Below are 26,112 nucleotides of genomic sequence, written 5' to 3'. Positions count from 1 at the left end.
GGTGGCTTGTTTTTTGGGGAGAGCTTCTCAGTGAACTGATGCTGGCTGATTCGGCTGCACTAGATGGCCAGTGAATTCTAGGGACCCGTCTGAGTGTTCTCTCCCTCCCTCGCCTCTGAGGTTATATGTGCAAACCTTACCTGGCTTCTTTCTGGCACTGAGGATCCAAAGCCAGGTCCTCAGCTTGTGCATTAAAGCTCTTCACCAACGGAATCCGTGTTCCCAGCTCCCGCACTTGGATTCCTGTTTCTCAGTATGACCCAGGTTTCCTCTGTTCAGATTCTCAGTGGTTTGAATTAATTTAATAAAGAAAATCTTGCTGTTAAATAAGACTCACTTGAAAGCATTTACTCTTTATGATCTTGCTGACCGCTGTTATATGGTCTTTTCTCTTAGGAAGATAACTGTCCAGTTCATGTGTTAGCTGGTAGAATATATGGTAGGAAGGAATCAATTAGGTTTACTAAAGCTTGATATGCTATTTATGAATGTAAAACTTGGGACTACAGAGTGGTGTCAATAGATAGGTAGATGTGAACTGGGCAGAATTTCAGAACCTGCAAAGTGGTCATCCGAGACAGTCACAGCATCACCATGTGTCGCAGGCAGTTCCCAAATGCAGTGAGAACATAGCACAACACTGTAAGTGTAGAAGCTTTTCCTTTTGTCAGTTGAGGGGTAAGAAAGTCACTTAAGGAAGATGTTTGAGGGAAAATAAAGTAGAATTCTGTTTAGCTGCTTTATTGGTTTCAATAGGCATTTTTTAGATGCAGACATATAATTCTTTATGTTATAGTAGTGATACCAATCACTATGGAACCCAAGACTCCTGGCAACAAAGGGCTGTGCATCTGCTGATTGCCCATTGGCTCTGTGTTGTGGGTTGGCTAGCATAAAGGGCTTCCTTTTGATCTGTTTCAGACTAATAGACCAAGCACAAAATAAAACAAACTCTTGGTAATTTTTCACAGTAAGAATTCATTACTAGAATAGAAATCTAGAGGGGCCGGTGATACGGCTCAGCTGGTAAAGGTTGCCTCCTGCCACAGCTGGCAACCCTGGGCCCCACATGGTGAGAGAAGAGACCTGACTCCTCCGCATAAAGCACATATGCATGCACGTACACACACTAAAGAAAAATGTTAAAAAGAGAAAAGGTACGGCTGGATGTGGTGGTACACGCCTTTAATCCCAGCCAGGGCTACACGGAGAGACTCTATCTTGAAAAACCAAAAAAAAAAAAAAAAAAAAAGAAAAAGGGGGAAAAGGTAGCTAGAATGTTCCCTAAAACTATGACATATTTACAAAGACTTGCTTTTTTTTTTTTTCAGATTTAGTTAGTTTTATTGAAACAGTGTTCCCATATGATTTTTACATGCAATAATATATACATATATATAATATGCTTAAAAGATCTGTATGTATATATAAATATATACATTTTATACAAATCTCTATTTAGCATGTATAATTGTTAATAATTTTAGAAACTGAATTACAAGCAATATAATTTAAAAGAGAAATTTAGAATATTGCTTTATAGAATTCACTTTTGTACATAGTTAGTAAAAATGTTTTAAGGGTTCAAATGATGTAATTAATATTGGCTACATTTTGAACATAACATTTTAAAGATTTACTTCATTTGTAAGTAGGTATCTGTGTGTGTGTCTGTGTGTAGGTATGTGCGTGTCAGTGCAGGTATGCGCTGAGGCTGGAGTGCTGCATCCTCCAAGCTGCGCCCTTCCCAGCTATGCCACCTTAGGCAGGTTGTTTTCTCTCCCTGTGCATCAGTTTCCTTGTTTCTCAAAGGAAGCAACACTAATGCCAGTTCCCAGGCTTAGTGCAAGGACTGTGTTACTAAATGTGCCAGTGCCTGGCATTAATATGTTTGTTAGATAAATGACCATTGTTAGTACTGGCTAATAAAGTATCACAGGGTCATAATTCATTTAACCAGTTAAGTAAGCTCATTGCTGGCCTCTTAAGATGTCTCCTGGTACTTCCTGCTGTAATAAACACTTTGCTGAGGCCTCTTTACATGAGCCCATGGGTGCAGCAGTGATTAATTCTTCAGGATTAGAACTGGAATAGAATTATCAGTCAAAGACAGTGAACGTCCCTGTAGCTCTAGATCCTGCTCAGTCCTTGTTTGTGTTTTATCTGGCAGGTTGGGGACTTTTGTTTTGTTTTTAATCCTCACAGAAAACTCATCCAGCCTTTTATTTCCTAGCTAATGCTTAGACATTTATCATCATTACCATTGAAAGCTACAGAATCATATTTCAAACAGTTCTGGTACCCGAATTGCTTCAGGAATATTACAGGACTGTCTCCTGCTAACATGTTGTGGCGAAGCCATTGACATACAAGACCAGATGCTCTGCGTCCTTAGTGCTAAACATTCTTAAGACCATAGACTAAAGCCCAGTAGTGCTTGAATTGGATAGAATGTAAGTTGGATTCTTGGAAGACACCCTAAGTCAGCACCTAAAATGACAATAGTTCTGTTTTTCTCAGAGGATGTCATGGGAGCCGTTCTCTGTGGCTAGGCTAGCTCTTCTGTTTTCCCCGCCTGTTCAAAGGTCTGCTGTGGTTGTTGACATTTCCCAGAGAACAAGGCAAGAGGGAGAATCCACATCAGAGACACCTTAGTCTTGATGTTTTGGGTAGTGACTTGGAAAATAGTGTGCCTTTCACTTTCTTCCGCCTTCCCACCAGTGACCTCAGATGGTCGCTGTGTAACTGAGCTTAGGAGAGTAGCTGCTTGGTTAGGGGACACTCTGTTACTATAGTTAAAGGCTGGATCCTGGCGCTCACTCACAGCCTTTGGCACAGGAAGATGACAAGGATTTTGCACTTGTAGAAAAGGAAAGTGGTTAGGTAGGGATGGGGGCAGGAAAGGGTGGAGCACATCAGGGAGATGGGGGCAGGAAAGGGTGGAGCACATCAGGGAGATGGGGGCAGGGAAGAGTGGGGGATGATGGGCAGCCAAAACCAAGTATACATGAAAATGTAAATAAAAATAAATTTTAAAAAGAAAGATTAATATTGTCATAGACCCAAATCTTAACTTTGCTTATGATTCTTTGAATTGGAAATTTTAAAAAATCTTGAGAATCCCGTTCAACTGTTGAAACTGTAGTGTGTCCACGGTAGAACTTGGAGAAATGGGCGACTAAACATAGATTGTTCTTGTGGGGCAAGGTAGAGTCACAGACCAAAGTGTCCATGTTTTTGCATCTACAGATTGAATTTCAGTGCACTTAGTAACTTAGTACTGTTCATAATTTTGAGAAACTGTGAAAAGAACTGTTAAGTGCCTATTAAGAGAGGACCAGTTAAAGGTAATGGGTCACATAATCCACATCATAAATCATAAGAATTGATAAAGCAGAGGCTAGTGAGATGGCTCAGTCATTATGAGCACCGGCTGTTCTTCAGAGGACGCGGGGTATTATGTGGCTTGTCTGGTTTACTTGACCACTCCAGATGTCATTAGTATCTCCACAGAGGCCTCGCCCTGTGGACTAATACATGAGCAGAGGATGAAACCAGAGCAGAGTGTGAGCTGTGTGCATCCTTTGGAAAGTTCTAGCCTGGGGATTAAGGAGCAAGAGTAGAGCCTTAACAGGGAAATGAGACAAGTCAGAACCTGAGCATGGGTCCTCTCAGTTACAGCTCTGCTGCCAAGCAGTAGCCTGTGCAGTCTGCTTTAAACTGGCTTCTCATATCTGCCCTCTTCCTCACACTCCTCAAACCCTGTGACAGCATTACGCTTTCCAGGAGGAAGAGCTGGTTCTGACAATGAAACTTATAATTTTTCCATTGTATCCTAGAAAGACAGCTCAGCAGTTAAGAGCACTTAACTGTTCTTGCGAAGGATGCAGGTTTGATTTACAGCACACATGTGGTGGCTTACAACTAGCCATAACTCCCGTTCCAGAGGATCTGATGCCCTCTTCTGACCTCCACAGGCACTTTACACGCACACACACACACACACACACACACACACACACACACACACACACACACACCATAATAATTGAAAATAAAATCTTTTTTTTAAAAAGAAGTAAAGAGTTTTCAGAAGTCTTGAGACTCCGGGTCTAGGTAGAACCAGGTTAGCAGACTACAGCCTGTGGGCTTAGTTCAACTTGACACTGGTTTTATAAATATAGAAGGAAAAAATGCGTGTTTTGTGGTTACTTATGCCACAATGTCAGACCTGAGTGTACATAATAGAGTATTTACTACTCTAGTTGGCAATGTTACCTGGAAGAATGGAGCCTAAAACCGAGGCAGACTAAAGTCTCGTGCAATAGACAACTTTATTCAGAGCATCAGACAGTTTATACACTGAGGGTTAAGAGGAGTCATATGCATAAAATGCACAGTCACAAGGGCAGGGCACACATGTGGCAAAAACATGGTTTTCCATAAAGGCATATAAAAATATCAATAGCCAGTTGTACTGAATTATCCACAGTAAACTCACTTTCATCTGCTACACCTGGGAGGGGCACAAGAGCACAGTCCATGGTTTTTTGAAGAAACTGAGGTCACCAGACTCTTGTCTTGTTATCATGGGGTTTTTTCACAAGCACTAAGAGTTCCTCTTGGACCATGTTCTGACACTAGCTTATCTGGACCACAGAGCCTGAGATGTTTGTTATCTGGTTCCTCATAGAGAATGTTTGCTGTCCCTTGGTGTGGGGAGAAATCACTCAGTTACCCTGTTAGCAGAAATCCAGTGAGTCATTTCTCTCTTTGTAAAAACTCAGGTTACCCTGGACACTTGAGAGTGGCCACTCGTGGTAATAAGGAGGTGCCGTCCACGAGGTCGGAGCTGACTGTAAAGCCTTCTCTCTTAAAAGTACAATACAGTCACAGAGAGGTGGAGCGTGATAGTTATCAACCCAGAAGCAAGCGTTAGTACTTCCTGTTTGAGAGTATGTGGTCCCCCCAAAACTCTTCTAAAACCATTTACGTAACTACCCCCCCCATGTGTCTCGGCTCCTGTCACCCTTTTCTGCCCTAAGAGTAGGACTTCATAAGCAGGGGGCTCCAGTGAGGCACCATGCCAGGGTCAGACTTGGAGGGCCCAGAAGGAAGAGTAGGCTCAGAAGTCTAAGGACAAGGATTCAGGAAAGTAAACCAGCTCTTTTACTGCTGCTCCCTGGAGGACTGGAGAGAGAGCCTAGCTTCCTCCTTCTGGGAAATGCGGCTGTGTAAAGCGAGCAGCAAGGATGTCCTAGGAGTTTCAAAGGTGTCAGCGTGCTCTGCACCGTTGAGTGTCCTGCAGGTGGAAGAAGTTGGAGGTCCCTTACTGCCCCGCGTCTGGGAGTGCCATGACGATGATGTTTAGAATGCCCGCTCTGCCATTTCTGGCTTCAGCCCTTACACATTAGGGCTTGTTGTTCCTGGCTCATATTCTGCCCTAAGGTTGCTGTGCAACTTGTCTACTCAGAAAAGATCATATATGATTGAGTTTTTGTTGGCAATGGCATTCATTGTTAAATATTCATCAGTGAAAAGTGCCGGGTGCCTTAACTTTTCTTTTGTCCTTAGAGATTGCCTTACAGATGATATCATCTTTACAAATCAAAAATTCCAGCTGTATTGTTTATTTGGTCATAAATTGATTTGCTTTTCTTGACTCATGACCAAGCCTTTCAGACATGGTTAAGTATGCTCCCTGATGTGTTTATAGTCACAGTCCAAATAGAGAGGGCGCACTGCAGGAATGCTCTCTCTCTTCCTACTGTATGTCCATTCCTTAAGCAAGAATGTGCAACTTGAGCGGTTTTAAATGCTATATGTTAAATGGAGTCATAAGAACATTTTGAGTTTAAAGTTTGGATTTGAATATCTTAATTGTTACAAACAATGATAGTGGGTAGTTCTGTATCAGTTTGGGGCATAGATTGTCCTTTGCTAGATTAGCAGTGAGTGCACTGAAGTATTAATACATGTTTCATTGAATCCTTAAGCTACATATTTTTTTTAGTACATTCCCCCTGGTGTGCTGTCAGTTGCTCTATGCAAAGGTAAAGGCGCACAGGGGAGCATTGCCGTGTTGTGAAGCTGGAAGGCCCCACACAGTGCGGTTTCATGGTTTGCTGTGAAGTGTACATGTTCCTCTAAGAGCCTGAACATTGTCCTAAACTCTCTGGAGGGGAAGCAGGCAAGACTGAGCTCCTCCAGTAGATGCAGCACAGTTGGAGCCATGCCTGTTTAGTTAGCTCCATTCTGGGAGGGTTTTATGTTTTTGTTTAAATGTATAAATTTTATTACTTTATTTTTTTAATTAAAATTCAGTTACATCTTTGTTTTGTTTTGTTTCGTTTGTTTGAGACAAGGTTTATCTGTGTTAGCCTTGGCTGTCCTGGACTCGCTTTGTAGATCAGGCTAGCCTCAAACTCACAGCAATCCACCTGCCTCTGCCTCCCGAGTGCAGGGATTAAAGGTGCGCGCCACCGTGCCCGGCCTCAGTTACATCATTTTCTTTCTTTCCATTTCCTCTTCCAGGGCCTCCCATGTATCCCCACTTTTCTCAACTTCATGACTTTTGGCCTCTTTTTCTTTAACTGTTGTTGCATATACGTTTATATATAATCCTAAATACATTTTACTACTTTTTAAAGTATTGGTTTCTATAGAGACATTCAGAGTTACACATTTAAGTAGCAAAACACTGAAAATTTCAAGTTCTTTCTTTTAGAAAAGTTCTTTTTTACATTCTTTATGTTTTTATTTAAGATTGAATCATTTCTATATGTATAAAATTAGATGTCTGCACATAAAGGATAACATAGAAAATGGCTTCATAGTCTTCACTTTGCCTTTGAAGGTTACTAAGATAGTATCTTTCAGTGATTGGTTGTATAGAGATACTATTTCAAATATGTGGAGAACAGAACACATTACTGAAATTTTTTTTACATTATTGAAACTCTATGTAAAGTTTATTCAGAAATTCCTGCAGTAATTTGAAATGTTGAGTACAGAATTAGCTGATTTCCAAAATACGTCCGAATGGTCACTTGTGATAGTCAGTGTATACGTTCCTTTCTTGTTAAACATCACACATCATGCTTATTTACTCCTTTTCAGTAGCAATTTCTGCAACTCAGTCTACCATACTGCAGGAAATTTTTCGTAACTCCTAAGAAGTAATAGATTAACAGCTTTATCATATCCATGTCTGTCTGTCTGTCTGTCTCTCTCTCTGTCTCTGTGTCTCTCTCTCTGTCTCTGTCTGCTGTCTGTCTGTCTCTCTCTCTCTCTCTCTCTTTCTCTCTCTCTCTCTCTCATTATTTGGGACTGACTGAAAGGGGAGAGAAAACAGTCTTGGGCAATGCATAAACGCCATAGTCCCCCCTTTAGCACTAGGACTGTCCTGCGTGGACTGAGGACGTCTTTCTTTTCATGCTTCCTTTGCTGGTTACAAAATCAGGACTTGCTGCTGTCACCATATTCCCCTTTATTGAGCATTTGAGGAGTTATTTCCATCTCTGTCTCTGTTGAAATAAGTATCTTTGGAGTTTTTTTTTTTTTCTGACTTAACGTCCGGTGTTATTCTGACAGACAATACAGTGGTAAAGTAAAATATTACATATTTTATCTAATGACCAATAGAATATAACCCAGCACTCTTTATTTACTAGAGTATTATATTTGGGATGGGGTCCTATTAAAAATGATAGCTAAAATGTTCTGTAAGTCTTTAATTATAATATCAGTATATTAGGAGATCTTTTTGTTACTTAAAAGTTCTCGTGATATACTGTTTTCATTTAGACATAGAAAAAAATTGACCTTTCACTTGAAATATTCCCTTTAAGAGTCTTGATATTGAGTGATAATTACCAGAATTCACTGGGCAATATTTAAATGTATATATAACATTATAACAGAAATTTTAATTAAAATTGTTTAAAAGATTGTTCATATTTAGGACTAGGAAGTAGCAGAGTCCAGCGCTTGTCTGGTGTGCACAAAGCCCTGGGTTGGGTCCCCAGCACTGCAGTAACTGGGTATAGAGGAAGATGCCTATAATCCCAGCACTCTGGACATAGAGAAAGCCAAAAATTCCAGGTTATCCTTGACCAGATAGGGAGTTCAAGGCCAGCCTAAGTATGAGACTGTAGAATCTCAGTAATTCCAGCTTCTAAAACAAACCCTTTTAAATTCTCAAAGCTTGGACAAGACCAGGTAGCTGCCGAACTGTGTACCTCCTCTGGTTGGCTTTTGAAGGTCTACATTGATTTATTTATGTGCCCTCCCCGTCATAGTTATGCCCCATAGAGCCTCAAGAAGGCATGTCAAGGTGTCTGGGTTTTTAAATCCCATTATTAGAAACCATTTTATACAGCGGAGTTTGCTTTGAGACAGCTGGGCTTTTGCGCTATTATTTTCTTGTTCTTTTCTTTTTATTTGTTTGTTTGGTTTTTTTTTTTCTTCTTCTTTTCAAAGATGGAGAGGCAGCCTATTCTAGACAGTGTATTGCCATCAGCAGGGTCTTGTTGGGAAAGGGGTATAGGATTGAGCGTAGCTCCCAAGAGCTAGGTTTTAATTCTTAGGTTTTTAGTCAGCTTAAATTTTAATCTCTTTAGATTTCATACATCTATTTGGTTGTAACAATGTCATTCCTAAATCTTTATACAACTCTTGTGGAAACTTTGTATAACTAGTGATATTTATTAAGTAACTTACTTAGCACCAACATTATTTAAATTTCTTTGAGCCATGTTGACTTTTCTTCTGAGCAAAATTAAAATAACCATTTTATTGTTGTGAAGTTTGAACTGTCTCAAGCTTCAAGCAGCTTTGCATAGGACCACCCATGCCAGGTGGCCTCAGAACATTAAATCATTCATCCACATGATTATCTTAGTTAAGAGGAAAAAGAGATCTGACTCAAACCTCTTCCTTTTAATACTGATCACATATGCTGCCATTTTACCCCACATCGTTCTGAACTGCATAGAGATTGTGATTTTAAGATGGGTTATAGGATTTTTGTAATGTAAAGAATTAGTGAATTTAGTATATCGTAAGGGAGAACTGGCTATCCTAACAACTCTTTCTAAACTTGTTCACTTGTTAGGTAAGTTCTCATCCACACTCTATGAGACGGGTGGCTGTGACATGTCACTTGTGAATTTCGAACCAGCAGCAAGAAGAGCGTCCAATATCTGGTAGGTGTGGAGACTGTAGAGTTAGTGACTCAAATGCCTAAAGGTTTGCATACTGAAGTGCAGACAATTGTTTTTAAACATACCTTTTCCTAATGGACACTGCTGATGAACACCATGATGTTTTGGAAGACTGTATGCATTGCAGAACAGCTACATCTACCCTGTTCATACAGGTTGTCTGCTTGTAAGAACGCTTACAATCCATTCTCGCTCATGTTCACACATAGAGAGAATTGTTGTTATCTGTAAGCTGCCATGTGAGATACATGTTATTTCAGAATTGTTTATAGTGAGTTTAGTACTTACCATAATGCATTCATTTCCATAGAATTAATGGTGGTTTTTGTTGTGAGGGTGGAAAGCTATTTTTAAAATAAAAGTTATTCTGTATTTTAAAAATTGAGTAAGATTTTTCATTAACCCTTAAGGGATAGAGTTTGCCCAGTTCCAGGTGTAACTAGATATCCGATATCCTCTCCATATTGCATGATATGTAAAGCTTACCAGAAAAATAGCTAAAATGAAGTTCAGACTCTTGTTTATATGTCCTTTTAGGAAAGAATTTGCAAGATAATAATATTAGGAAAAAGCAAATAAGTTAGATATTTACATTATATAATGTTCTATAGTATAGCGTATAATGGGTTTTTTCCTTAAAAATTAGTCTTATTAATTCAATTTCCATTGTTGCTTTGAAATCCAAGACTAATTAATTGGTTCACATCCTTCACAATGGCCGTTTGGTTCTCATTTTAAGATTTCCACTCACCAACAGCCATATGTATCTGTTGTGTACCATTGGGCGGTTCACTTACTTTTCAGAACAGTGGAACTTACAGTCACTCAGTTAGCTGCTCATCTGGTCCTAACTCAGAATCCACCCTGGCAGAAACTGCTAAGTGGAAGGCTAGTGATTCTGTGATCGTGGGAAAGTGGGGTTGGGGTTGAGTGGAAACCTAGGTTACCACCGAGTCATTCAACAGAAGAGTTCACTCTTGCACTGCAAATGTGGTAGAGCCTCGAGGCTTGAAATCCAAGCTTGACTGCACTGGCACCTGCCAGTCTGTTTTGTATTATAAGTTAAGTTTATTTTGTCTGTACTGTTCCACTCAGTTTAATTGCTTTCCCTGAATTATCTCATTTAAATACAGTTATAAGAATCCTGTGATAGAGGCACTATTATTTTATATTATTGATGAGGAAACCCAAGCTTTGAAAGGCTTCAGTCATCTGGAGAGGCAGTTTGAACTTGGGCACTGACACAGTGTTCTAGGTCACAACTTAGGAAAATGAAGATTTGCACTTTGGTGTTTACATGGAAGAGTGAAGATAGTATAAATATTGCCTAATTGTTAACTGAGTTTTGGGGTTTTGTTTTTTTACAAGCTATTTACTCCCTAAGTCTTTTTCATTTTATTTTAGTGACACGGATTCTCATGTATCAAGTTCTACCTCAGTTCGATTTTATCCACATGATATGGTAAGCTTTTAAATGGTTTATAATGTGACACATTTTATAGATCCAATCTGAAAAGCATATTTATATAGCTAGCCATTAAAAAAAAATAACTCAATGAAATCCAAAAATGTTACTTTTGTTGGAAACTATGGCGCAATCCCTTTGTGTTACTTTTGTTGGTAGCTATGGTACAATCCCCTTTGCCTTGTCGCCATGACTCTTACACCCTTAAGACGTTAGCTAGCCATGTATGTGTGGAGTCAGAAGTTTCAACTGGCTCATATTTTGCAGGTCTGAAAGGCCTACTTACCATTGTATGATCTGCTTGTACCATACTTTTTCGTTTTGTCTATTTTTGTCTTTACATTTGTCATTTTGTGTGTGGACTTGTGTGTGTGTGTGTGTGTGTGTGTGTGTGTGTGTGTAAGAACGTGCACACATGGAGGTCAGAACACAACTCAAGGGCAATCCTGGAGATCACATTTGGCTCTTCAGGCTCAGCAGCAAGTGCTGTAACCTGCAGAGCCATCTCACTTTGAGTAACATGATTTGCTGTTGTTTTTTAGCTATTAACTCACTTATTAACTAGTGAGTTGGTGGGAGAAAGCTGAGGAACAACATTATTATATGAAAATATATGAGATAGAATAGGGCTTCTGAAACCACTTTTGCTACCAAGATACACGTATGATTCAAGATGGAAAAAATAAAATGGGTGAAGTCTCACTGGTGACACAGGTGGATTTTATTCTGTCTGGTAGCTCCCTGAGGACGAGTGTGAGCTGGCTTCTAAGCCTGGGGATGTAAAGAGGCGTAGAGCAGTGGTTCCCGGCCTGTGGATGTAAAGAGGCGTAGAGCAGTGGTTCCCGGCCTGTGGATGTGAAGAGGTGTAGAGCAGTGGTTCCCGGCCTGTGGCTATGTGACTGCGCGTAGATGCCTGTGACCCGACACAGTGGGAAGAATGCCACTGTAACAGGGACAAGGCGTGCTGAGAGTCACTCTGTAGTGTTTGGCGCAGACCCCATAACAAATATTATATTGCCAGAAATGTCTATATTGCCAGAATTGCAAAACCCTAGACTAGATGATAAGAAAATGTTTGGAGAAGTATCAATCAATATTTAAAGATCAAAACCAGCAGAGCTTTTTCTTAACTGTTGCATGTGTATTTGAATAGAAAAGACTAGAAGCGGGATCTCCGATGATCATACAGTTGTTTTCCACTCTTAATGTCAGAGGAACCATGAGACAGCAAAATACTGTCCTCAGAGGAAGGGCACCTGTAGAACTGGTGAATAGAAGAATTAAAATTGAGAAATAAAGTTAGTACTTTGCTCTGCAGCTTGAGGTGAGGAGCCTGCTAACACAGCAGAGGCTTCAACGAGTAAGACCAGTGATGAGACTGGAGGCAGAAGTGAGAGCTAAAGGGCTCAGATTTGCCACTGAGTACAGTTCACACCTTAGTGAGAAAACGCCTCAGATCTGACACGGAGGAGGGAGGCCCCAGTGACCCACATCAAGGGCATTTGGTGGCCTTGCCAGCTGTATCAACATCTTTGAGCACCTTCCTAAAGATCTGTCGATCACATTTGTTTTGGTTTGATTTGCTTCCTGTTGCCACCTTGTGTAGATTCTAGACACTGTGGACTGTTCACAAGGAGTGATCTAGAGTGGAGAACCAGGCCTTAAGTAATGTACGAGACTAGAAACTCAGAGTCCTGATTTGATCAAGAGAATTTAACCCTTTCGTTGTCAGCATTTTCCAGCTTTCTTTCCCACAGATTCGGTTGAACAGACTGTTGACCATTGACACAGATCTGTTGGAGCAGCAGGACATTGATCTAAGCCCTGACTTGGCAGCCACTTATGGCCCCACAGAAGAAGCTGCCCAAAAAGTTAAACACTACTACCGCTTTTGGATCCTACCCCAGCTCTGGATTGGCATTAACTTTGACAGACTCACTCTTTTGGCACTGTTTGACAGGTAAGACCATAGCATGGTATTAAAGATGTGAAGATACTAGTTTTAAAGTGAATTTTTTCCTAATTACCCACTGATGTTTTCGCCTGCATAACGTGTTGGAAACTGCTTTTTATTTTCATCCTCTTGAGCTCAAACTTAAAGTAACAGACTTTTAAACACTTAACTCTCTGAAGCCCATTAAAAACTTTTTCCATAAGGCTGTTTTTCTTGTTAATATGAGTCATGCTGTTGATTCCTAACAAAGCCTGTGGAGTATTTTATGACCGTAAGGCTATCAGTAATATGATCACAAACATAGGGTTGGAAGAGGAAACCTGTTTCCCATCCTTTAGCATTAGTGTCTTAGTGGGAGACACATTTGTTTATTCAGACTTGGTGGCCAGTAAATGCTTCCAGCCAACTAGTAGGAACAATCCTAGACTTACCTCTCCTCTGAAACAGAGACAAGCAGGGACAAACCAGGTACTTGGAGACAAGGCAGTAGAAGACTGTCAGCCTGAGGAGTTGATGGTACACACCCTAAGTCACTACAACTCTGTGCATTACACGTTCCTTGTTTTGTGACACAGGGAGGGGAACATAGAACTCAGTATATATCTCAGGTTCAAGAGATAAAACTGAGAGTCCTGGAGTCCGTACTATAAAAAAGAAGGAAACTGTCAAAAGAACAGTGGAGGTGTGAGGCGGGCTTCCTTGTGCTCGGCAGACCATGATTAGCTCACGTATCTGGGCAGCTGTCTGTTTAGGAAGAGCTTGCTTTATGAATGTGGCAGCATTGGTGCCCTTACACTACTGAGAATGAAAGGGATTAGCGTAGCATAACAGATTCAAGCTTCATAGAAACTCAGAGCTACCCACCACCGAACAAGTAATGACCGACAGCTGGCCTCTACTCAGAGGTGACCAGCTGTGCAAGCTGAGAGAACATAGCTCATGGGAAAAGGAATAAATCAAGACCAACCTATAATTGGTAGGGATGTTAACTGTTAGATACAGGTTTTAAAATAATTATGACTATGTTCTGTTTATTTGAAAAATTAAGTAGAGACATGAAAGATAATAAAAATACACACTAAATCAAACTCAAAGAGTTGAATATTACAATGTTGCCATTTAAAAAGTGAACTAGGTGGAATTCCTGGTAGTTAAAACTCTGTAGAAGAAAAGATTAGTGAGCGTGGGTGCATCAGGAAAACCATCTAGATAAGGCAGTGAGAAGAACAGAAAACCCAGTGATATCTTACAGAACAGCTTCAAGAGAGACAAGACCAGAAGAAATAATGATGGAAACTGCAGAGTGTACCAAAGCGATCAGTGCACAGTCGAGAAGACCAGTTTAACCTAAGCAGAAACAGCATGAGAAACCCACCCAAGACACATATTTGCTCAAGTCCAGTGATAGAGACTTTAAAATCACAAGAAAAATATCAAAGAACATTCTGGACAGAGGGCTAAGCGTGAGGAAGACATCCACCCGCGGAAGGTTACACATGAGAAGACAGTGGGCCAGCCTAGTGGCCCTGAAAGAAAAGAGCTGTCAGCACAGTTACTCAGGTCTCGCTTGCATACTTTTTAAAAATCCAAGGAACGAGGCTGGAGAGATGACCCAGAGGCTGGGAACACTGACAGAAAGGGAGGGGGTGGGGTTGGGGGGGAGGAAGAGGGAGAGAGAGAGAACAGATGTCAGAGCAGAGGATGTTGCCTAAGATAAAGAAAGCTATTTCAAAATGATAAAGGCCCCATTTAACCTGTAGAACATAACAGCTCTAAACGTTTCTGTACCTAAACAGGGCTTCAAACTTCATAGGGGCTGACGATGCATCTTGATAGAGCACATGTTTACCACGCAGAAAGACCCAGAGTTTGTCACCAGCACCCTTATCACTCCAAAAGCCATAAAGCAGAAACCAGGAGACACAGGAGATGGAGGATAGATGGATGTGGGGGGAAAAAAGAAACAGGATAAACAGATGGATGTACAATTATGGGTGATTTGCACCCAGTTTTAAATGGTTGGTTACAGTCAATCAGCTTTATGTTGCTTGATAGAATACCTGAATTAGCTTGTAAAGGAAGAAGGGTTGTTCTGGCTCAGTTTTCCAAGTTTCAGCCCGTGGCCACTTGGTTTCCTGTGGGGCCTGTGACAGCAGAGTAGCAGAACGAAAATGTCAGAGAGGAAGCTGCTTGAGACAGGAAAAGGCAGAGCTTCCAGCATACCCTCGGAGACGCGCCCTCGCCCTGACTACACACACACACACACACACACACACACACACACACACACACACACACACACACGCCCTCGCCCTGACTTCACACACACACACACACACACACACACCCTCAGAGACACGCCCTCGCCCTGACTTCACACACACACACACACACACACACACACACACACACACACACACCCTCAGAGACGCGCCCTCGCCCTGACTTCTCACACACACACACACACACACACACACACACACACACCCTCAGAGACGCGCCCTCGCCCTGACTTCACACACACACACACATACACACACACACACACACACACACACACACAAACCCTCAGAGACGCGCCCTCACCCTGACTTCACACACACACACACACATACACACACACACACACACACACACACACACACACACACCCTCAGAGACGCTCCCTCGCCCTGACTTCTCACACACACACACACACACACACACATACACACACACACACACACACACACACCTACCTACCTACCTACCTACCTACCTACCTACCTACCTCCAGGTGCCACAGCCTCCCAGAATAAATTATTGAGCCGTGGAAAATCCTGATGCAGTTGCAATTTAATACTTATAAGTAATCCAAGGGTAGAGAAGAATTTGAGCAAAAAACTACAAAGTATTTTAAAATAAATGAAAATGGCTCCTGTAGTACTTAAGGAAGTTTACGGTACTGAATTTCTAGATTAGAAAAAGAAGACCTCAAATCTGTGATTCACTTCTACACTAAGAAAGCAGACTAATAAGTACTTATCCTAACTAAGGACAAGCAAGAACATAGTAAGAAAACAGAAACTCAAGGGAGCCCAAGACTGCGGCAGTGAAACTGATGATGCTCCAGCTGCCTGAGGAGGAGGAGGCAGCAATGACCAGATGAGAAGTGTGAGCTGTGATGTCACTGCAAAGCCCACAGCAGTTAAAAAGCAATAAGAGAGCGTTATTGTCAGTGTTGTGATGTTAAGTTGGCAATAGACTAATGAGAAAGACAAATTCCTTAAAGAACATAATTATCATAGACCCATCTAAATAAATGAGATTACCATTAGGAACTTTCCTACTGCGAAAGCTCTGGGCCCAGGTGTTATCTAAATACTATGCAGTGAAATAGAGATGTGGTGCTAACATAGCGGATCTTCATATGCAAAAAGCAAATTTGAGTCCTTACCGTGTAGCATACCACAAAAACTAAATCAAGATTTATCATAGGGATAAATGTGGAACACAAGACAGCAAAAATATATTAAACAAAAAACTCGTTCCCAAGGTTTTAGAAAACTTGTTAGCTCTGGCACAAAAAAAAACAAAAACAAAAACAAAAACAAAACAAACCCAGAATCAATAAAAGAACTAATTGCTAACTGGATTTATCAACGTAGAAAAGTGTGCAAAAGCTGAAGGCAAGCATGCGCTCACGCTGTAAGGAAACGGTGAGCAGCAGCGTGAGGTGAGAGGAGTGCTTTGACCAGTCACGTGTCTTCCACCTGAGAGCTTCTTGATTTGAAAATACTATCCATCTCTTGAGAGGTGTTTCTGAATGGAGGGTGTCTAACAGCTGTAAGTGTACTATTGAGTTAATGAGTGAACTTGAAGTCGTTGTGATTATAATTCTTCACCCACTTTACCCCCGTGTTTTGAACATGTTGCTGCGCACATCATTCTTCCACAGAGCCACTGTGAGTTATTATGAGTAGTAATTTGGTATAGTGTGTTTTTGGGTCTTTAAATTATGTTTTTAGTAAGAAGACTTAGGTCTGTTATGTTGTGCTTGGTTCACTTAGTGGACACGCTCTGCCTGTGTCACTTAAGAGTTTATAAGTACAAGGAGCTTTAGCAATGATTTCCTGAACATTTATGAAAAAAAGCTTACCCAAGAAAGTAATTACATAGATTCTTAGCTTTGGGGTACAGTATAAAAATCCTTTTTGTTCCTGTGGTATCTTGGGCAGCATATTGCCTCTTTACAGCGTCAGTTTGTGGGTATGGAATTGTCTCAGCAGTGGTGGAAGAAGCAGAGTTGATGGTCTTAGTTGTGTATCATTCTTAGTATATGTAAGACCTTGCGTTTAAGATGCTCCAGTTAGTGAGCTTTTTTATTATTTTAGATAGGAAGAGAGGCAGGGAAACAAAACTACTTGCTGTCAGCATTTGGTTGCAAGCTTTACCTTATGAAATAACAGATATTTTAATTTTTCTATGAGCTTTTTTAGATTTTACTTTTTAAACTTCTTTCTATGTCAGCTTTATTTACCACCCAAATTGGTTAGTTATTTCACAGCATATTTCAGAGAAGATGTTATAAGAAAAAGTGTTATTATGGTATCATAAGACAGCTGTGTTAGAGGACACTGCACTGTCATGGTGTCATAGGACAGCTGTGTTAGAGGACACTGCACTGCCACGGTGTCACAGGACAGCTGTATTAGAGGACACTGCACTGTCATGGTGTCATAGGACAGCTGTGTTAGAGGACACTGCACTGTCATGGTGTCACAGGACAGCTGTGTTAGAGGACACTGCACTGTCATGGTGTCACAGGACAGCTGTGTTAGAGGACACTGCACTGTCATGGTGTCATAGGACAGCTGTGTTAGAGGACACTGCACTGTCATGGTGTCATAGGGCAGCTGTGTTAGAGGACACTGCTCTGTCATGGTGTCATAGGACAGCTGTGTTAGAGGACACTGCACTGCCACGGTGTCATAGGGCAGCTGTGTTAGAGGACACTGCACTGTCATGGTGTCACAGGACAGCTGTGTTAGAGGACACTGCTCTGTCATGGTGTCACAGGACAGCTGTGTTAGAGGACACTGCTCTGTCATGGTGTCATAGGACAGCTGTGTTAGAGGACACTGCACTGCCACGGTGTCATAGGACAGCTGTGTTAGAGGACACTGCACTGCCACGGTGTCACAGGACAGCTGTGTTAGAGGACACTGCACTGTCATGGTGTCATAGGACAGCTGTGTTAGAGGACACTCCTCTACCATGGTGTCATAGGACAGCTGTGTTAGAGGACACTGCACTGCCACGGTGTCACAGGACAGCTGTGTTAGAGGACACAGCACTGTTATGGTGTCATAGGGCAGCTGTGTTAGAGGACACTGCACTGTCATGGTGTCATAGGACAGCTGTGTTAGAGGACACTGCACTGCCACGGTGTCACAGGACAGCTGTGTTAGAGGACACAGCACTGTCACGGTGTCATAGGACAGCTGTGTTAGAGGACACTGCACTGCCACGGTGTCACAGGACAGCTGTGTTAGAGGACACAGCACTGTCACGGTGTCATAGGGCAGCTGTGTTAGAGGACACTGCACTGCCACAGTGTCATAGGGCAGCTGTATTAGAGGACACTGCACTGTCATGGTGTCATAGGACAGCTGTGTTAGAGGACACTGCACTGTCATGGTGTCACAGGACAGCTGTGTTAGAGGACACAGCACTGTCACGGTGTCATAGGACAGCTGTGTTAGAGGACACTGCACTGCCACGGTGTCACAGGACAGCTGTGTTAGAGGACACAGCACTGTCACGGTGTCATAGGGCAGCTGTGTTAGAGGACACTGCACTGCCACAGTGTCATAGGGCAGCTGTATTAGAGGACACTGCACTGTCATGGTGTCATAGGACAGCTGTGTTAGAGGACACTGCACTGTCATGGTGTCACAGGACAGCTGTGTTAGAGGACACAGCACTGTCATGGTGTCATAGGACAGCTGTGTTAGAGGACACTGCACTGCCACGGTGTCATAGGACAGCTGTGTTAGAGGACACTGCACTGCCACGGTGTCACAGGACAGCTGTGTTAGAGGACACTGCACTGCCACGGTGTCACAGGACAGCTGTGTTAGAGGACACTGCACTGTCATGGTGTCATAGGGCAGCTGTGTTAGAGGACACTGCACTGTCATGGTGTCATAGGACAGCTGTGTTAGAGGACACTGCACTGCCACGGTGTCATAGGACAGCTGTGTTAGAGGACACTGCACTGCCACGGTGTCACAGGACAGCTGTGTTAGAGGACACTGCACTGTCATGGTGTCATAGGACAGCTGTGTTAGAGGACACTCCTCTACCATGGTGTCACAGGACAGCTGTGTTAGAGGACACAGCACTGTTACGGTGTCATAGGGCAGCTGTGTTAGAGGACACTGCACTGTCATGGTGTCATAGGACAGCTGTGTTAGAGGACACTCCTCTACCATGGTGTCATAGGACAGCTGTGTTAGAGGACACTGCACTGCCACGGTGTCACAGGACAGCTGTGTTAGAGGACACAGCACTGTCACGGTGTCATAGGACAGCTGTGTTAGAGGACACTGCACTGCCACGGTGTCACAGGACAGCTGTGTTAGAGGACACAGCACTGCCACGGTGTCATAGGACAGCTGTGTTAGAGGACACTGCACTGCCACGGTGTCACAGGACAGCTGTGTTAGAGGACACAGCACTGTCACGGTGTCATAGGGCAGCTGTGTTAGAGGACACTGCACTGCCACAGTGTCATAGGGCAGCTGTATTAGAGGACACTGCACTGTCATGGTGTCATAGGACAGCTGTGTTAGAGGACACTGCACTGTCATGGTGTCACAGGACAGCTGTGTTAGAGGACACAGCACTGTCATGGTGTCATAGGACAGCTGTGTTAGAGGACACTGCACTGCCACGGTGTCATAGGGCAGCTGTATTAGAGGACACTGCACTGTCATGGTGTCACAGGACAGCTGTGTTAGAGGACACAGCACTGTCATGGTGTCATAGGACAGCTGTGTTAGAGGACACTGCACTGCCACGGTGTCATAGGGCAGCTGTATTAGAGGACACTGCACTGTCATGGTGTCATAGGACAGCTGTGTTAGAGGACACTGCACTGCCACGGTGTCATAGGGCAGCTGTGTTAGAGGACACTGCTCTGTCATGGTGTCATAGGACAGCTGTGTTAGAGGACACTGCACTGTCATGGTGTCATAGGACAGCTGTGTTAGAGGACACTGCACTGTCATGATGTCATAGGACAGCTGTGTTAGAGGACACTGTACTGCCACGGTGTCATAGGACAGCTGTGTCAGAGGACACTGCACTGCCATGATGTCACAGGACGGCTGTGTCAGAGGACACTCCTCTACCATGATGTCACAGGACAGCTACATCGTGTCCACAGATGGTAGGTTTTTTATTCTGTGTGATCTATTGAAACCAGGCATCCAGACGACACCCCAGCAGGCCTCATAGTGATGTCTTCCCAGTTTTCAATCTGATTAATTTCTTATAGTGATGATAACCTGCTTGTTAATTTTTCTGTCTGCAGAAACCGTGAGATTCTGGAGAACATATTAGCTGTCGTCCTGGCTATTCTTGTGGCTTTTTTGGGATCCATTCTTCTCATCCAAGGCTTCTTCAGAGACATCTGGGTGTTCCAGTTCTGCCTGGTGATAGCTAGCTGCCAGTACTCACTGCTCAAGGTACCAGTGTCTCTGTCTCCTGGGCTGTGTTTAGAGGCCATTTACCCAACTTACCACAAGATGGTAACTTTCAGGTGTATTTTTCCATAGAGGGTTACATTGGAATGTGTAGGGACCAATGCAGGGTGTAAACTTAAAATACAATTGTATGTAAAGTATATTTACTGAAAACAAATTCTTCATATTAAAAGAAAAGAATTTGTTAGAATGACAATTTGTACTCTTGATTTATTTCTGTTTAATGTACTAGCACTAACCTTCCTTCTTGCACTGTGAGCCTTCTGTTCTATGGGTGAGATTTAATTAAACTTTTCATCGGTAATAACATTGTCAAAAACTAGAGATGGTTTTTATTCATTTTTTATTTTTTTAATTTTATTAACTTATTCAGAGTACATCTCAATTGTTATCCCCTCACTTTTATCTTCTCATTCCTCCCTCTTTCACTCTTTTCCCCTCCCCTAGGTCTGTGACAGAAGGGGACCTCTTTCCCCACCATATGGTCACAGCCTATCAAATCTCATGCTGGTAGCCTGCTTATCCTTTCTCTGATGGTTTTTATTCTTAAAGGACATCAAAATGAGAATATTGATGTCCCTTTTTTACTGAGGAGTGACTCAGACGTGCCTGTGTTGTCAATTGTAAGCACTTATTAAAATGGGAGAATCCATCACATCAACTAATGTCTGACTAAAACTTCCACCTTCTGCCTAAAGCCAGCGCAGGTTGTTACTAGCATGCTTCCTTCCTTTAAACCAGGATGCCATATCTGCGACGGCTGTTTCCCTCAAACGTGCTGGAGTGCAGAACGCTGCCCAGGCTGGGAGCTGCTGCTTCTGCTCCAAAGATGTTTTCAGCTATCTTGATTGATTGATTGATTGATTTTTTTGTTTGTTTGTTTTTTGTTTTGTTTTGTTTTTTGCTTTTTGAAACAGGGTTTCTCTGTGTAGCCTTGGCTGTCTTAGACTCACTTTGTAGACCAGGCTAGCCTCAAACTCACAGAGATCCGCCTGCCTCTGCCTCCTAAGTGCTGGGATTAAAGGTGTGCGCCACCACGCCTGGCCTGATTTATTTATTTGTTTGTTTTTGCCTGTTTATAGCTAGCAGCTGAAGTGAACCATGTAGGTTATTGCTGTTTCTTTACTATCAGTCCCATCCTCTGTTAATTCTCGTTTAACATCTGTTAATACTATCCTCCATCTTCGTGTCCTCCTCACCGGGCACTGTGACTGCTCAGCCTGTGTGGCTCTGGCTCCTCAGAAGACTCTTCGTTTGTCATTGCTTCTTCACTCAAGCACTACTGACTTTGTGAGACTTCTCTTGGGCCTTGTCTGCCTGGCTCTTGGTTCATATAATTGGCAGAGAAGCAACTTTGATGTCTTCAGTCATCACTCCATCATGTGAGGCACATCCAGATTTAGATGTGAGCGCTTCACATCTCTCTGAGGCCTGAGGCCTGTATGTCTAACTGACAGACACCGCACAGAGCACACCTCCAGGGGATGGGTTTCTTTCATGATTTTTTTGCTTTTGCAGTGAGAGGCATAAAAAGTTCCTTTCTTCTTCACTAACAAGTAGCCAAGTCTCTTTGCTTAAACAGAGTGGACATGTTAAAAGCGCTGCTCCTTACTCTTGCATCTTCTTCAGCCACTTCATCCCTTTGTTGCATTGACCTATGAAAAACTTCATTCTCTGGCCCTAGTGTCCCTTGTTCCATTAATTTTGTCTGCTGCTTTCAAGTTAGTGTGGTTAAACAAGGGAAAGGCAGCAGGGATTTTTTTTTTTAACTAGATGGCTAGAATGTTAGTGTGTCATAAACAGAAAGATGACCCAGACGCATCTCCAGCCAAGAGCCAGCTGCCAGACTCAGCGTGTGTGGTGTGTGTGGAAGTGCAGGCAGAGATGGGCTGTTCTGGGAAAGCTGTGTTGTGTGCTGTGGAAATGCACTGGGATTTGGGGGAAGTACTGCTGTGAGAAGGAGTTTTATACTGACATTAGGACATTTTCCCAGGATACAGCGGGATTGCCTTTGATTATACTTTGGTGCACATGCAGATACCAAATTCAGTTACCACTGTTTAGTAAACACGGAATCTGTGAGTGCAACTGGAACTCAGATGCTAGCTCAAGTTCCTGTGTATCTCGTGCGTGGAAGAGTGGGCTATACAATATGGCATCCTTGCTTACACATAGTAAAGAGCCAGCTGAAAGCTGTCTACAGGTTACCATCTCAAAGCAGTAAGCTGGGTAGTTGCAAGTTACTAATGAGCCAAATTAAGTCAAAATGAGAGGCAGTATGCGCCGTGTTTACGATCCTGGTGAGCCAGCTCCTGGAGCTGGGGCTTCATGGTGGGAATTAATGTTTGATTTCTTGACTTCAAGACATTTATTAAAATCACTTAAGAACATTTTAAAAGCTGCTTGTGATAAAAAGAACTTATAGGCAACTAAAGAATGCTTACAGTGGGAGAAATAATCTTCCCCAGGTACCAAATGGTCGTTCCTGAGAGTAATCTTATACAGACTGAGCATGTTATAGTTAGGAATATGTATGTACACATTCACATATGTACATGTAACAGAAATTTTTTAAAAGCTGTGAATATAAAAGAGAGCAGTGGTGGAAGTTTGAGGGAGGAAAGGAAAAAGAGAAATGTATAATTTCAAATAATGAAAGTAGTTTTTAAAATGAGATAGATATGTATTACACACACACCACACACACACACACACACACACACACACACCACACGCACACACGCACACCATACACACACACCATACACACACACGCACACACACACACACCATACACACACACACACACACACACACACACACACACACACACACACACACACGACTTTTACTCGTGTATAAGGAGTGAATTGATGGTGGTGGTGGGATAATTTGTTTGAGTTTGAGGCCAGCCTGATTACATAGTGAGTTCTAGGACAGCCAGAGATAAAAAGAGAGACCCTGGCTCCACAAAAAGAAAAAACAAAGAAAGAAAGGAAGGAAGGAAGGAAGAAATTAAATACCATTTTTTTCAGAAATATATATGGAACTGGATATTATCATGTTAAATAAAATAAACTTAGCAGATATCACAGGTTTTCTCTCACATGCAGAATAAAGTTTTTTTTTTAAAGTTCCTTCTTTTTATTAACTCATACACAACTACTTGTCTTCTGGTTTGTTGAAACAGTAAGTCAGACAGCACTTGCCACAGTAATGTCTGTCAAAGTGGCTAGCCATGAACACTCCAGCACCACATTTATCAGAAGGACACTCTCGACGAAGTCGGCTAATTTTGCCATTTTCATCCACCTTATAGTATTTCAGCACAGCCAACTTCACCTTCTTCCTCTTATGCTTATTCTTCTTGGGAGTGGTGTAAGACTTCTTCCTTTTCTTAGCACCACCACGAAGTCTCAACACAAGATGAAGGGTGGACTCCTTTTGAATGTTGTAGTCTGACAAAGTGCGGCCATCTTCCAGCTGCTTACCAGCAAAGATCAACCTCTGCTGATCAGGAGGAATTCCTTCCTCATCCTGGGTCTTGGCCTTTACATTTTCTATAGTATCCGAGGGTTCAACCTCGAGCGTGATGGTCTTCCCCGTAAGGGTCTTCACAAAAATCTGCATCTTGGCGGTGGCTCCACCGCAGATGGCGGATCCAAAAGCCAAAATAAAGATTTAATGTATGCATATACACACTTATAGTTAGATACATACACATATGTAGTTGGGTACACACATACATATACACATATAGTTAGATACTTAACACACACATACAGTTGTATACTTACTAGACATAAAAGCAGAGAGGGTGGTACCATAGAGGGAGAAGGGAACAGGCGAGATGGGAGAGCATAAGAGTGAAGAGTGAACATTAATAAAACACACTGATACATACAAATGAAAATCTTATAATGAAACCCAGTATTTTGTACACTTTGATTAAGAGTACAGAAATGAAAATAAACTGTTGTGGTTTTTTAAAGAAAAAACTTGCTTGTGAAATGCATGGGACTGAAGTAAAATCATCTGTCTTTCTGTTCATTTCTAGAGTGTTCAGCCGGATTCTTCCTCTCCCAGACACGTAAGTCCCCTGAAAGGAGCATAAGTTCCAGCTGCCCGACACCCAACCAAAGCCTGTAGTTTCCCCTGGCATATGCACTTGTCATCTCATCTGCGTTCTGACGCACTGTAGTTGACTCATGAGCAGGGAAGGAAATGACACTGTCCTGCCGGACCCCGAATCCAGCTGCTTCAGGAGAGTGTCTGTCAGTTAAGCAGGCGTAATCCACGTAAGCCTGGTGGTTTGCATTTCTAAAATTTGAAAATAAAGAGCAAATAAGTATTGAAAATAAAATTTTGAAGTAGAAAAAACTTACTTTACTTTGTTTTTATGATCAATTAAGAGCAATAATAAAAAGAAAACTACATTTGACTGCTACTTAAGACTTTTTGGGGGAAAAAAAAAAGACTTTTGGGCTAAGGAAAGAGATACGATCTTGCTAGTGACGCTGTGTCTGCTGAGCAGGGAGCATGATCCGGTTATGGATCTAACCAGTCATCTGTGTAATAGAAACATAGAGGATTTCTCTACAGTAGTGCAGGGCTGGGTTTTGTACTTCACACCTGTTACCTGTAAGAGGCTGAAGGCGGAAAGATTGCTAGTTTTCAGCCAACCAGAGCCATATAAGTTCCAGGTCAGTTGGGCCAAAGAGTGACATCCTGTCTTGTTTTTTAAAAAAAATAAATGAATGGATGAATAAACAAACTAGTCTAAAAAAAATAAGCTCCAAGATTAGTGTTTTGTGGAATTTCATTCCTGCATGTAATGATTTTATCCTTACATTGAACTAGTCACTGTGACCAGAACAGAAAGTAAAGCAAGTGGGAAGATGTGTTGATGATGGAGATTGTCATCTATAGGGTACTCTTGCAGTGTAACGACATGTGTACGCATTGCTGTGTAACCGAATTCTAGTACGGTTTCTGCCTTACAGAAAAATGTCAAAGGAATAGAGGAATGCTGGTGCCCTCTCCTAGATTCCTGGGTCAAATTTTTCACGTGTGGCTCGGTCCCTTCCTATCTCACTCTGTTCTCTTTCCTCCCTTTCTTTGTAAGCATCATATCTCTTTACCTCCTCAGAGCATTTTGTGTGTTCATTCCACACAGTTGTCAAAGTTAGGACATCAGCTCTACCATGATGCTGTTGTCAGTCTGCAGGTGTTTCTCGGGTTTCATCTGTTCTCCTAGCTGGCAGTACAGCTGTCCTGATCTGGTCTCTTTGCTCTTTTAACCTGGAGAGGCTCCTTTGTATTTGTTTTTCTTGACATTGAAATTGTTCATGGACTTAGGCCAGTTATACCATAGACTACTCCCCAGTTTGTGTTTGATGTTTCTTTTTTATTAGAGGTTAGTGCATTCGGGGAGTGGGAATATCCTCAGTGCATCACACACAAGTGTGTGGCACGGACTTACCCCCACCATAGTGTGAATGTCAGTCTTTTTTTTTCTTAAACTTAAAAGTTTTTTCTTCTTTTAATTAATTAAACATTTTTATTTATATATATACATTTATATGATTACACATATATACAATGGACTACCTATACCAAGAAAAATCATGACACAATCAGGAATTACATATATGTTACATTCTTAGTGTTTTGGCTATTTGTATTTGACAGCCTTGGTGCATCTAAAATTCTGAATGT

General features: G+C 42.1%; 2 protein-coding genes across 7 annotated transcripts in view; one reads left to right on the top strand and one right to left on the bottom strand.

The window, feature by feature from the left end:
- The window catches only part of PCNX1 (pecanex 1), a 154,656-nt gene that overhangs the window by 78,959 nt on the left and 49,585 nt on the right, over positions 1-26,112 (top strand). For all 6 annotated transcript variants that reach the window (XM_084792043.1, XM_084792042.1, XM_084792041.1 and 3 more), the window contains 5 exons: positions 9,116-9,206; positions 10,629-10,686; positions 12,447-12,649; positions 20,223-20,376; positions 24,452-24,484. In XM_084792043.1, the coding sequence (XP_084648169.1) occupies positions 9,116-9,206; positions 10,629-10,686; positions 12,447-12,649; positions 20,223-20,376; positions 24,452-24,484 (539 nt within the window). The remainder of the gene's footprint in view (positions 1-9,115; positions 9,207-10,628; positions 10,687-12,446; positions 12,650-20,222; positions 20,377-24,451; positions 24,485-26,112) is intronic.
- LOC311603896 (ubiquitin-ribosomal protein eS31 fusion protein-like) lies at positions 23,515-24,091 on the bottom strand. Its single transcript, XM_084793170.1, has one exon. The coding sequence runs from the start codon at positions 24,022-24,024 to the stop codon at positions 23,557-23,559; it is 468 nt and encodes a 155-aa protein (XP_084649296.1). The 5' UTR covers positions 24,025-24,091; the 3' UTR covers positions 23,515-23,556.

The sequence above is a fragment of the Acomys minous genome, assembly GCF_964271855.1.
Source record: "Acomys minous genome assembly, chromosome: 8".
NCBI lineage: Eukaryota > Metazoa > Chordata > Mammalia > Rodentia > Muridae > Acomys > Acomys minous.
Note: the sequence above shows the minus strand (reverse complement) of the source record. Positions and strands in the feature narration are given on the sequence as shown.

Excerpts from the sequence above, each read along its gene's own strand:
- LOC311603896 (XM_084793170.1), bottom strand. The coding sequence starts at position 24,024 with ATGCAGATTTTTGTGAAGACCCTTACGGGGAAGACCATCACGCTCGAG.